Raw genomic sequence first — 12,841 nt, 5'->3', positions numbered from 1 at the left:
GGCGGCAGGAGCACGGGGAGAACGGAGAGGCCGGTGGCGACAGAAAGAACATAGAGAGCAAAGACTACATTGTGAGGAAATTACATGCAATGTTCTACCAGTGTGAGGGAGCAGCACAGGTAGACAACGTGGTTGAGAAGGCAGATGGGAGACTGGCCTTCATTGGTCAGAGCATTGAATACAAGAGCAGGGAGGTTGTACTCCAAGGGTATAAAACCTTGGTCAGACCACAGTTGGAGTAGTGCCTGCGCTTCTGGTTACCGCACTGAAGGAAGCATGCGATGGTGTTGGAGAGAGTGCAGAGAAGGGTCACCAGGATGGTGCCTGGGATGGAGGGTTTCAGTTATGCGGAGAGACTGGAGGGACTGCTCTGTTCTCTCTGCAGCGGAGGAGGTTGAGTGGACATGATTGAGGTGTATAACATTAAGGGGCATAGACAGGGTAGACCGCAGGAAACCTTTCCCCATATCTGAGGTTTAAGGCAAGGAGGAAGAGATTCGGGGGGGGGGGGGGGACCTGAGGGGGACCCTTTCACCCAGTGGTGGATATCTGGAACACACCACCTGAGAGAGTGGTGGAAGCCGGCAGCATTTGAGAAATGTCCAGACGAGTCCTTGAATCGCCTGGGCACAGGGGCTACGGGCTGGGTGCTGGAAGATGAGATTAATACAGGTGGGCGCCCACTGGTCGTGGACGTGACGGGCCGAACGGCCTGTTTCCACGCGAATCATTGTCGGTGCAGAATCCGGAGCCAAGCCCGTTACCAAGTGGTGCTTGACAACAGAATCACTCCTTTTACACGGGACCAGGACTAAATCCATGTTTACCACCATGATTTGTTAGCAGACTGTTGTTCGTGTCATGAGATCTTCTGTGGTGACTCCGAATTTTCCGCCTTGGGTGTGAGAGAGCTTCCAGTTGGAAGGCACAGGGTTTGCATCAAGGGCTCTGCACCGCTCTGTGCGGCAAACCCCCATCAACCTCCTCCCTCCCACCCCCACCCGACCCCACGTGGGTCGCTGCGCGGGACTGTTGGTCAGCGCTCTTCTGTAATTTAGGCTCATCCTGATATTAAAATGGGATTGAGGTTGGCCCATATGTTTCCAAGGGAGCCAGAGAGCAACTGTGATTTCTTACTAACCCAGCTGCCTCGGTGAGGGAGTCAGTCCTACCTCTGCTTCAGGTTGGTCACTCTCCAGGGCCTGAGCACAACGATCCGAGGGACCGCCGCATGCCAGCGGGTCAAGGCTCCTATTCCTCTCTGCTGTGAGAGATTCCAGGGCATTGACCCCGAGGAAGAGCCGGGAAATGACCCCCCCCCCCGCCTCCCGGCTCCCTAACCAATGTGTATCCCCCAATCAACACTTCCAACATTATCGGGCCGCTATCACATTGCTGTTTGTGGGAGCTTGCTGCGCGCAAAGCGAATCCTTCTCATTGGAGCACCGATTCCCTCCAAAGGGGTAAAGTACATTTGTAAGGCGCTATATAAATGAAAGTCCTTCATCGCGAGCTCAGAGATATTTTATCGGGCAGCAAATTAACATCACTGGGAGATAAGATTACCACCTCCCCCCACCCCGCCCTTCATTTTAAACCCTGTTTTTGTTCTTTAACGAGTCAATGCGTAACTTTGAAACATCCTTTAATTCAAGCAAGAATGCTGCCAGTAGCAACGCTAATTACATTACAGGATACATTCAGGGCCCGACACCAGTACTTGAACAGGACATTAGTGCCATGACATACTTTGGAGATACCGATTGTTTAAAGGCTCCGATACTGTTACCAAAATGACCGATACTTTGCTGCCAGACCGCATTAGTGTTACTGGAACATCTCCCGATCCACTAATTCTTCCCGAAGAGGTTTAGGTCTGATGCCTGAGCGGTGCTGGGGTAATGGAAAGGTTTAGATCAGCAGCCTTGTTAATCGCTTGTTGGGCACCATGGTCAGCATGGACGAGTTGGGCCGAAGGGCCTGTTTCCCTGCTGTATGACAAGTTTAACCCTATAACAAGCAACTAATTATAAACAGTTTGTACCCTCGCCTCTCTGGTAGGGTTGAGTCTCCCTGAGCAGAGAGATCCAGCGGACACTCGCTTCGCCGGTTTTCCGGGAGCGCCGCACCGTCGGAGGGGAACGTCATTCCGATAAGACCCTAAACAGAGCACCTATCTGTTCCCTGGTCTGAATGATCTTGCGTAGGAGAGGAAGGAAGTTCTCGCTGGGGTCCTGGGACTGAAAGGTATCCCGCTGCTGACATTTGTAGAACGGGTGGGCACGCTGCAGTTTATGGGCTCTTGCTGTGGAACAGGTACCCGTAGTGGTGAACTGATCATTTGGACACCCCCACCGAGACAACTGGGAACTTTACGTTCAGTTAACTAAACAGATCTGCAATGAAAAACGAAGTTTCCATAATGGCGGCCATCCAATCCAATAAACACCCGGCTCACCAGCAGGCGTGGGTTCCGATGTGACTCCAAACCCGTGGAAATGTGTTTGATTCGGAAAGGGTCCAGGAGTTGGGGACGGGGGTGAGTGCTGGTCTTTCTAATGACGTCCACATCCCCTGAAGGAATGAAAAACTGGAGAGGACTGCGGTTTCTGCGTTATACCAGAGTCCGTGCGTTCATTGGGACTCAGATATGGGATGTTGTGGGGTCGTGGAATCCAAGCCTCGCCTTCGCCAGTTTAGGAGATATTGAAGTTGAGTTATCCGACCATTTCCCAGTTATTTGTCTTTTCTCTTTGTAGCCGAATGACTTTATCGCCTTCCCCCTTTCTATGTATCGGTTGTCGTGCCCACCTTGTAGGTGGCGCTGACTGGAACTAACCAGTGGGTGGCCCGGATTTGGCAGCATCGAGCCCTCTCGGCCGGTCAACATTGCCGCCCGCAAACGTTGAATTAACTGGCATGCTGTTCCCCGCCTTTTGACCCCATCCTTGTTTGAAGAAGGGAGTCACATTGGCCGTTGAACAATTGACTGACACCTTCCTGGAAGTTGGAGAGCTTGTAATGTTCCAACCAATGATCCGCTGTCTCTGCAGCCACTTCCTTTAAAACCCTTGGGTTCAGGCCATTGGGTCCTGGTGACTTGTCCGCCGGAGCCCGTGAGTTTCCATATCTTTTTAAATGAGTTCCTCTATGTTATCTGAAGTTTGAAGTTTGAAGTTGTTTTAGGGATACTTGCAGTATCCACTCTAAAGACTGATGCAAACCTTCAGTTACATATCTGCCGTGTCTTTATTTCCTTTTATTCATTCACCAGTCCCGTTCTCCATAGGTCCCCCAAGTGCCTCAGCACCTGCTTCCTAGTTATCTCTCCATCAATACTCCGACTGGTTATTTGGATATTATACTCAAGTCTTCTCTGTGAATCAATTTTCTCCTTCTTCTGAGCTTTTTTTTTCACTGTAGGATCCTAAAATCTTCCCTAAATTCCCTAAAATCGTCCCTCTGCCCTACCACCAGCCTTTGCCACATTGTCTCCCATACTTTTCAATTGAACATTATCCTTGACCTTTGTTAACCACAGATGGTGCGTCTTCCTCGTGGAATCCCTCTAATTCCTGCTGAGTGTTGTGGACCAGCTGTATGAACATCTGCTACGTTCATCTGCTCACCCGTCCCTTACCTTAATTTCCCAGTCCACCTTAGACAACTCCACCATTCTAGCTGCCCGTATTTAAGGTGAAAACGGTGGTCTTACTCCTGTGGTGTTCACCTTCAAACTGTGTTCTACCTTTGATTCTTTCACCAATCTCCTTAAACTGGTTACTGGCCTTTCTGCCGTTTCCTCCATCCTTATTTTCTATTGCGAAAGATTTGAACTGCCTGCATTAAAGTTCCCCGGGCCCGAACCCCAGCACCATCTCTGCAGCCCAGAGCTAGACGCCCAAAACTAACGCCATGCCACCTGTGCTACGCTGGATGTCACTGACCCTTGAGGAAAGTTGCTCCATTGCCCATCCTATCGCAAGGACTTTATTACCTCAGCTTCCAGAAACGTGTTGGACCGCGGCCAGTGGTGTGAAAGCGTTATGCTGGGGCTGTGTTGGAGTGGAGGTGCGGGAGGTCGGGGTGATGGGCTGGGAGTGGGGGAACAAGAGACCCTAATCTTTAGACTTCCGTTGGATCTGCCAGCCCTGCACTTCTCCATGTGCCGTACAGCAGTGAAAGAAGGGCCAAAATTTAGATATTTTAACTGACAGGCCGAAAAGAGAGGAACACGCCCTTCAGCCCATCGGGGTCGCGCCTACATCAAGCACTCGTTGACATTAATTGCACATTAATCTCATTTGTTTCATTCTCCCCACATTCCCACTACCAGATTCTACCATTCAGCTACATATTAGGTCAAATTAACCCACGGACCCGCACGTCTTTGGGATGTGCAAGCAACCCGGGGGAAACCCACTCGGTCACAGGGAGAACGTGCAGACTCCACACAGACAGCGCCGGAGGTGGGGATCGAATCCAGGTCTCTGGCGCTGAGATGCAGCGGCTCTACCCGCTGCGTCACTGGGCTGCTCCGATCCTTGACATTGGGCTTCGAGTTGATGAAAGCCTTCGACCGGACGGGTCTGAGGAAAATCTTTCCAGTGGTGGGCGAGATCTGACCCGCTCAACAAAGATAAACCAGTCACTCATAAATCCAGTCGGGAATTCGGGACACAAGTGGCGAGAACTCGTTCCCGTGGGAATGGATTTCAGGAAAAGGGAGGGATGGAAGGGTGAACAGGAGATACGATGGAGGTTCAGCTGGAGTGGAGCGCAGGTTTGAACCCGTTTGTCCGAACCATTTGCTTCTCTGGCCCGTGCGCTTCTGGGATAGCTGGGTCTCCTGGTAGGCAGGGGGTGGGGGGAGCGTGTGACTCAGTTCCTCTGCACCACACTGGTGCTGGTGCCGGGCAATGTGTCGCCTTTTCTCTCCCGCGCTCTGGAGACCGGTTGAGCGTCCATTTGGTTCAAGGGGATGGCAACCTGGCTGTCTTCACTGGGGTCCGCGCGGCAGGCGGCAGCTGGGCTCAGCCAGGGGTGTGTGCCGGAGCACACCCTCCGGAGGAGGGTCTTCAAGGACTTCCTGAACTGCCTGGTGACCAGGCAGTAGATGATGGGGTTCAGGCAGCTGTTGGTGTTGGCCAGCAAGATGCTGAGGGGGTGAATGTAGCTGTGGACGATATAGTAGGACGTGTCCCACGGCGCCATATCCAACTTCACCAGAACCCCCCAGAACGTTATGGCGTGGTTCGGCAGCCAACACAGGAAGAAGAACAGAACCAGGGTTGTGATGGACCGGGTGACTTTCGAATGTCTCCTCGGGTTGTTGCTCCGTAGATTATGTCGCCGCAGGAAATTCAGAATCAACAGGTAGCTCACGGAGATGATAATCAGGGGACAGATGAAGGCCACAGTGACCTTCTGAATGTGATAGAGCGCCAGGGAATACTCCCCGCCGGGGAATTTCTGGATGCACAGATCCGCGCCGTTCAGATCCACGGTCCGGGAATAAATGGTCGGAGGTAGACTGACCAGAGCGGCTGCTATCCAAATGCCCAGGCTCACCCACTTGAGCGTGGTCCTTCTCTGGGGCTTCCTGCTGGCTCTGAGGGTCTGCGCCACCGAGCAGCAGCGGCTGACGCTCATGGCGGTCAGGAAGAAGACGCTGGCGTACATGTTGAGCACGGTGAGGAAGAGGGCGAGCTTGCACATCCCGTCGCCGAAGGGCCAGTCGTGGTCCAGGGCCACCTCGGCCGCCCACAGGGGCAACACCAGCACGAACTGGAAGTCGGTCAGAGCCAAGCTGAAGACGAAGACGTGGATGGCGGGCTGGTTGGGGCCACCGCCGCCCCGGGCGAGGTACAAGACCAGCAAATTCCCCAGGAGCCCCACAGCGCACAACACCGAGTACAGGAGGACTGTCACTATCCGCAGGGCGGCGTCTAATGACTCCGGGGGTCTCAGGCGACTCAGATCGAAAAGGAACGTGTTGTTGAGTTCCTGCAGGTAGCTGCTGTTCCAGACATTGTCAAGGTCCCACTCGTCCATCATTGTAGGGTGTTAGGGCGCCGCACCTTCGGTGAGACCACCCATCCACAGGCAGAGGCGGGAAGCGGGCCTGACCATCATCACCTGGGTCCGGGTCCTGCTCGCCCCCTCGGCTGGATGTACCGAAGGGCAGGGATTCCTCCGCGGAGTCCCGGGTTCAATATTTATCACGCACTTATCACGACTACAAGGTCTGACCAGTGTCGGACTGCTGGGAGCTTACTGTGCGCGCAGTTTCCCACTTTGTAACAATGACTCCTCTTTAGGGTCTCTTGGTCGTAGGTAGATCGGGACCTTGAAAAACATCTCTTTATTTCCTACTGGATATGAGTCCTCGGGACCGAGTCCTTAATCCCTTCAGGAGGCTGAAGTGCATTCAGTGCGGAGTAGAAACTCATCCCATTAATTACCGGCACCGGTAGGTCGTCCCGCTCCCTCCCCGCGCTGGATTCCGAAGAACAGTTTCAAGGAATTTCATACAAAATGATCCCCAAGAACAGCCTTCCGCAAAGAAAGTGGCTTCGGCTCCCTCTCTGTATCGACTTACTCACCGAGAGTCCGGTGACTTGTCTGAATATCGCCGAGCGTTCCTCATCCTCAAGGAACGCTGCCTCTCGTGTCCCTGACGTTTGGGACCTGTGCTCAGGGTGTGGTAGATCTGTTCTGGATAGGTAGATGTAGGTTCACGTCAGAGCGACAGGGTTAGAGCATGTCCATAAGTTCCCCCGCACTCTTGCAGCGCTGAGCACAACAGTCTGTGACCAGTGTCCCAACTTGGGGACGATTCGCTGTCGACCGTGCTGAAGCCACGAGGGCGCCCAAGTATGCAGGTTGCACTCGCCGCCCTCCAAGCCGAGCGCTCTCCACGGTGCTGACTTCCTCTGGCTGAGAGGTGGGGCAAATGAAGCGCCCGGCGTTACCCAACTGGCTGGGCACACACGAGGTTCCAGGACTGAGCCCGACTCGATCACCGCCTCTGCTGCCGTCTGAAGCCCTCCGGTTAACTACGCCAGGGAATGGTGTGTAGGGAATCACAGGCGTTTGTAAGCGAATCCTGGTTGGTGGTCGAAGCAGCAGGAATTCAGGAGACAGTATTATTTTGAACTCTGAAAGGATTTGTAGAATAAATTAATAATAAAACACACCATTCCCTCTGGTTGGTCAGTCAGCGACCGGCGGCCCCCGGGAAAAGCCGCTACTGGCCTGTGAGAGGGGATGGGTGGGTAGGCGGGCCATGCAGTGTTTCAGTACCCGAGCGTGGCTGAGACAAAACAAACCTGTTAACGGAAAATTCAACAATACTGGAGAGCTATAGGAATGAGAGGCAAGTGACAAAGGTCTGGCGCAGATGAAAAAGTCAAATGTCATCTTCTGTTCTACAAACGGAGCTTGAGGATTAAAGACATGTAGGGGTGATAGGCAGAAGTTAATGACAAATGACCTCAGTCGATTCAGAAAGCTAACGTAGAGCACAGATTATATGTGTTATGGTTGGTACACCGGAGTGGTACTGTGCGGATTGTTAATTTTTCCTTAATAAGACGATTGCTTTCGTAAAATGTCATGGAGAAGGATCTGGACCCGAAAAGTCGACCGTTTTTCCCCTCCATAAAAGCTGCCTGACCTGCTAAGATACTCAAGCATTTCGTGTGTGTTGCTTTAGAAAAAAATCAGAGAAGATATGTGACACGTCATGTCCCTGAGTCAAATTCCCATTTCAAGCACACCGGTACACTCCACACCCCTCACTGTAACACCGATACACTCCACACCCCTCACTGTAACACCTACACTCCACATCCTTGCTGTCACACCGATACACTCCACACCCCTCCCTGTAACAGTGATACACTCCACACCCCTCACTGTAACACCGATACACTCCACACCCCTCCCTGTAACAGTGATACACTCCACACCCCTCACTGTAACACCAATACACTCCACACCCTCACTGTAACACCGATACACTCCACACCCTCACTCTAACACCGATACACTCCACACCCTCACTCTAACACCGATACACTCCACACCCCTCACTGTAACAGTGATACACTCCACACCCCTCACTGTAACACCGATACACTCCACACCCCTCACTGTAACAGTGATACACTCCACACCACTCACTGTAACACCGATACACTCCACAGCCCTCACTGTAACAGTGATACACTCCACACCCCTCACTGTAACACCGATACACTCCACACCCCTCACTGTAACAGTGATACACTCCACACCCCTCACTGTAACACTCTAATATGCTCCATCCTGCTCTCTGCTGTTTTTTATTACAGTACTCATCATTGAAAATGACAAAAACAATTTATCTGGGACTCTAATTTGATTTTGTTGACATAGTATTGATTTAGCTGCCCAGCTATTGATATTACTGGTGTAATTGAGATATTCAATATCTTGCAGTATTTCATTTCTCACTTAGATAATTGGAGCAGGAGTAGGGCATGTGGCCCTTCATGCCTGCTCCACCATAAGGTGGTCATGGCTGGCCACCCCTTTAGCACCCCATCCCCCCCAATCCAGTTGACAAGTACTCTGCAATGCACCACCTGATAGGTTTGAAGCATTAAAATGATTGTGACCTTGTGGCCAGATTTGAAACATATCACAGCACATTGTTCACCAGCCTTTGATATAAATAACCATGTTCGGGCCGTAGCTGCTGAACTGGGTCATTTTTGGGTGGTAATGCCTGACCTGGGTTACATTGATGATTCACTGCAATGATTCTGGGGCCAAACAATTTAAATCGGGTGTACGGACTACGTTTGGGTTCCTTTGAATATTAAAAAGTTAGGGGCTAATTTAACTGATATTTTTAGGCTAATTCATGAGTTTGTCAATGCAGAGACAGGTCAGTAGAGATTGCAGAGGGATTGCAGGAGGAAGAGGCACAATTTGTGGTTAACAAGTAAGGTCAAAATGTTGAATTGAAAAGTAGGGCATACAATGTGGAAGGGCTAGTGGTAGGCCAGAGGACTGGTAAGTTTTTAGGATCCAGCAGTGAAAGACTAAAAAACTGACAAGAAAGGATAAAGTTGACTTTGAGAGAAAACGTGTGGAGTATTGAAACAAACTGTGAGAGTTTCGATGGATGTATAAATAGGAAGAAGGCAAACTAAGGCAGGTGTAGGACCTCTGGAGAATGAGGCTGATGAATTACAACAGCAAACAAAGAAATGGCAGGTATGTTAAGTCAATTTTTTGCATCAATCTTCACCAGGGAGGCCACTGCAAGTTTCTCTAAAGTAAGAGATGGATTAATTTCAAATAACAGGGTGAACGTGAAAAAATCCAAATCACAAAGGATAAAGTATTAGAAAAAGTCATGGGGCTTTAGCAGACACATCACCAGGACCCGATGGCCTGAACCCAAAGGTTTTAAAGGAAGTGGCTGCAGAGACAGTGGACCCATTGGCTGTAAATTTTCAAAACTTGGTAAATTCAGGAAGGGTATCAGAAAGTTGGATGATGATGTGAAACCCTTGTTCAAAAAGGAAGCCCAATGCATTACAGGCACATCCTTCCCCACCATCGGTAGTAGCTACAGGAGGTGCTGCCTCAAGAAGGCATCATCCGTCACCAAAGATCCCCACCATCCAGGCCATGCCATCTCACAGCTACCATTGGGCAGGCGGTACAGAAATCTTAAGTCCCACAAGTCCTAGTTCAAGAACAGTTACTTCCCTTCAACTATTCCGTTCTTGAACCAACCGGCACAGAATCAGAATCAGAATCAGATTATCACTGACATATGACGTGAAATTTGTTGTTTTGCAGCAGCAATACCATGCAAAGACATAAAATTACTATAAATTACAAAAAATTAATAGTGCAAAAAAAAAGAATAACGAGGTAGTCTTTGTGGGTTCATGGACCATTCAGAAATCTGATGACGGAGGGGAAGAAGCTGTTCCTGAATCATTGAGTGTGGGTCTTCAGGTTCCTGTACCTCCTCCCCGATGGTAGCAATGAGAAGAGGGCATGTCCCGGGTGGTGATGGTCCTTAGTGATGGATGCCGCATTCTTGAGGCAAAATGTCTTGAAGATGTCCTCAGTGGTGGGGATGGTTGTGTCCATAATGGAGCTGGCTAAGTCTACAATCACTATGACCATTTTGATCACTTTGAACTAAAGTGGACTTCTTGTGTGTTCAGACTGCGTTCTTTCTCGTAAAAAATTGTGTATAATTTATGTTTAATTTATATTTTTATTGTGAATGCTGTTTACTTAATGTTGTGTGTCTGTGATGCTGCTGCAAGTAAGTTTTTCATTTTTGTGCATACATGTACTTGTGCAGATGACAACAAACTTGACTTCCCTTGAGGAAAACAGAAGGTGGGGAACTATAGGCTGGTTAGTTTAACATTTATTGTTGGCTAGATGCTGGAGTCAATAATCAAAGAGGAAATAACTCATCATGTAGGAAAGCTGAATGTAATCAAACCTGGTCAACAGGGCTTTTGTAAGGTAAATCACGTTTGACAAGTTTGCTTGCATATTTTGGGGATGTGACAGGGAGCGTTGACAAAGGGGAACCTGTCCATGTAGATTATTTAGATTTCCGAAAGGCATTTGACAAGGTGCCACATAGGAGGCTGATGCATTAATTAAGAGCCCAAGGTTTTGGAGGAAGTGTGTTAGCCGGGATAGAAAACTGGCCGTCACACAAAAACCAGAGCGTTGGAGTAAGTGGGTCCTTTTCAGGCTGCAGGAATGGAACTAGTGGAGTACCCCGGGAATCAGTTCTTGGCCCTCAGTTGTTTACAAATTACATTGGTGAACTGGAGGAGGGAACGAAATGTAAGGTTTCCAAGTTTGCCGATGATATAAAAATAGGTGGAAGGGTGTGTTGAGATGAGGACATTGTGATTCTGTAATGGGATAGAGATAGACTGAGTGAGTCAGCAAAAACATGCAAATGGAGTTTAATGTGGGGAACTGTGGGGTCAAGCACTTCGGGAAGGGGAATCAAAAGGCAGATTGATCCCTAAGTGGAGAGAGACTGCAGGTGAGTGAAATTCAGAGGGATCGAGATGTTCTAGTGCAGGAATCACAGCAGGTGGGTCCAACAAAAAGTTAGGAAGGGAAACAGCTTGTTAGCCTTTATTGTGAAGGGGTTGGAGGTTAAGAATAGGGAGATTGTGTTCCCATTGTACAGGCCACACATGGAACACTGAGCACAGTTCTGGTCCCCTCACCTAAAAAGGATCGAGTAGCATCAGAGGCAGTCTGAGGGAGGTTCTCCAGGGTAATTCCTGGGATGGGAGGGTTGTCCTACCAGGAGAGGCTAGATGGTTTGGGTCTGCATTCCTTGAGCTTAGAGGAATGAGGTCCTGAGGGAGGTGACAGAGTAAATGCTGGGATGTTTCCACCAGTGGGAGAGTCACAACCAAGGAGACAGAACTACAAAATAAGGGGCTGGTCACTTAAAACTGAGATGTGTAGAGATTTCTTCTCTCAGAGGGGGGGTGAATCTCTGGAATACTCTGTGACCCCAGGGTAGGGGAGGCCGGATCGCTGGATATATTTAAGGTGGGGATAGGTAAATCTTTGTAATATCGAGGAATTGAGGGGTATGGGAAACTGAACAGAAGAGAAGTTGAGGCCAATATGGATCAGCAATGATTATATTGAGAGGTGGGGTAGGGTTGAGGGGCCGAGTGGCCTACTCCTCCTCTGTTTGTTTTGTGGGGTTGTGAGGAGAGACTTCCTCTGGTGACGGGTAGAACGGGAGAAGAGGGAGTCCGAACCATTCAATCAGAGAGATCCGAGTGGCATCAGGCCATGGCTTTGCACACAAAGGTGAGTGAGGACGTGCAGGGAGGATCCAGGGTTTCCTCTGCATCCCAACTGGGACTGGGGGTGTCGGTGGGAACAAACCGTGACAGTCGGAGTGGGTGAGCAGGTTTGGGTCTGATGTCAAAATGAATGTAAAGAGATGTTCCTTTTGTGTTGTGTTCTAAGTTCGAATGAATAAAGTATAATTGTGACATTCATAAAAACTGTCATGTTATTAGATAAAGGAGGTCGGGTTTGGGGAACCAGGCAGAGCTAAAATAACCAGCAGCCCACATTTGGTGGGTTGAGAGGCTGAGGGAGGGTCACACTGTGGAAAGGGCATACTGAGTGTGCTCTCCGTTGGACGGCTGATTTAATGGTGAAAATCTCAAAGAGCGGTGTCGGAGACCTTTGCAAGGTGGAGGAGTGTGTGTTATCATCTGGAGCGGTGGCTGGGACAGCTTCTCTTCGAGAGGGGACTGTGTTTCCCTAGTGTTGGGAGCTGATTTCCGAGCGCTGCGGGAGTGGCAGTGGCTGGCGAGTTGCCAGGGTTCGTTTTGAACTTCAAGGGAGCTGGGACTGATTTCATCTGGTTCGTGCTATTGATTAGCTTCTTCCCACTGGAGAACTTGGCCCAGGTGCCTGGGTGAAGAGTTTCTCAGCGACTCCTGGACTTTTGTGCGGCAGAAGGAACGGCGGACTCGGCTGCTGGTGGTCATTTCACTGCGTGCAGGAGGGACAGCGCTGGAGTTTTCAACTCACAGACTGCATATCAGGAGACGTCTCCCACCTTTACTTTCTCTGGACTGCTCTTTGTGGACTAATTAATGTGTTGCTGTTTATCGGACAGGCAGTGATTTTGATTTTCTGACTGCGTAGGGACTAAACATGGCCGCCTGTGCTTCGGGAGTGACGCAGCCTCGTTCCTACGCAGCCGTTGCTGCTCCTGGAGTCGTGGCTACTGAGAAGACGTCACCCT

The 12,841-nt window shown here is 50.1% G+C and overlaps 1 protein-coding gene across 1 annotated transcript; it reads right to left on the bottom strand.

The window, feature by feature from the left end:
* Positions 1–1,714: 1,714 nt before the first annotated feature.
* LOC127587423 (relaxin-3 receptor 1-like) lies at positions 1,715–6,054 on the bottom strand. The gene has a single exon (XM_052045720.1). The coding sequence runs from the start codon at positions 6,052–6,054 to the stop codon at positions 4,882–4,884; it is 1,173 nt and encodes a 390-aa protein (XP_051901680.1). The 3' UTR covers positions 1,715–4,881.
* Between the last annotated feature and the right edge of the window lie 6,787 nt (positions 6,055–12,841).

Source organism: Pristis pectinata, chromosome 40 (assembly GCF_009764475.1).
Source record: "Pristis pectinata isolate sPriPec2 chromosome 40, sPriPec2.1.pri, whole genome shotgun sequence".
Lineage (NCBI taxonomy): Eukaryota > Metazoa > Chordata > Chondrichthyes > Rhinopristiformes > Pristidae > Pristis > Pristis pectinata.
This window is presented reverse-complemented; position numbering and strand designations above follow the sequence as displayed.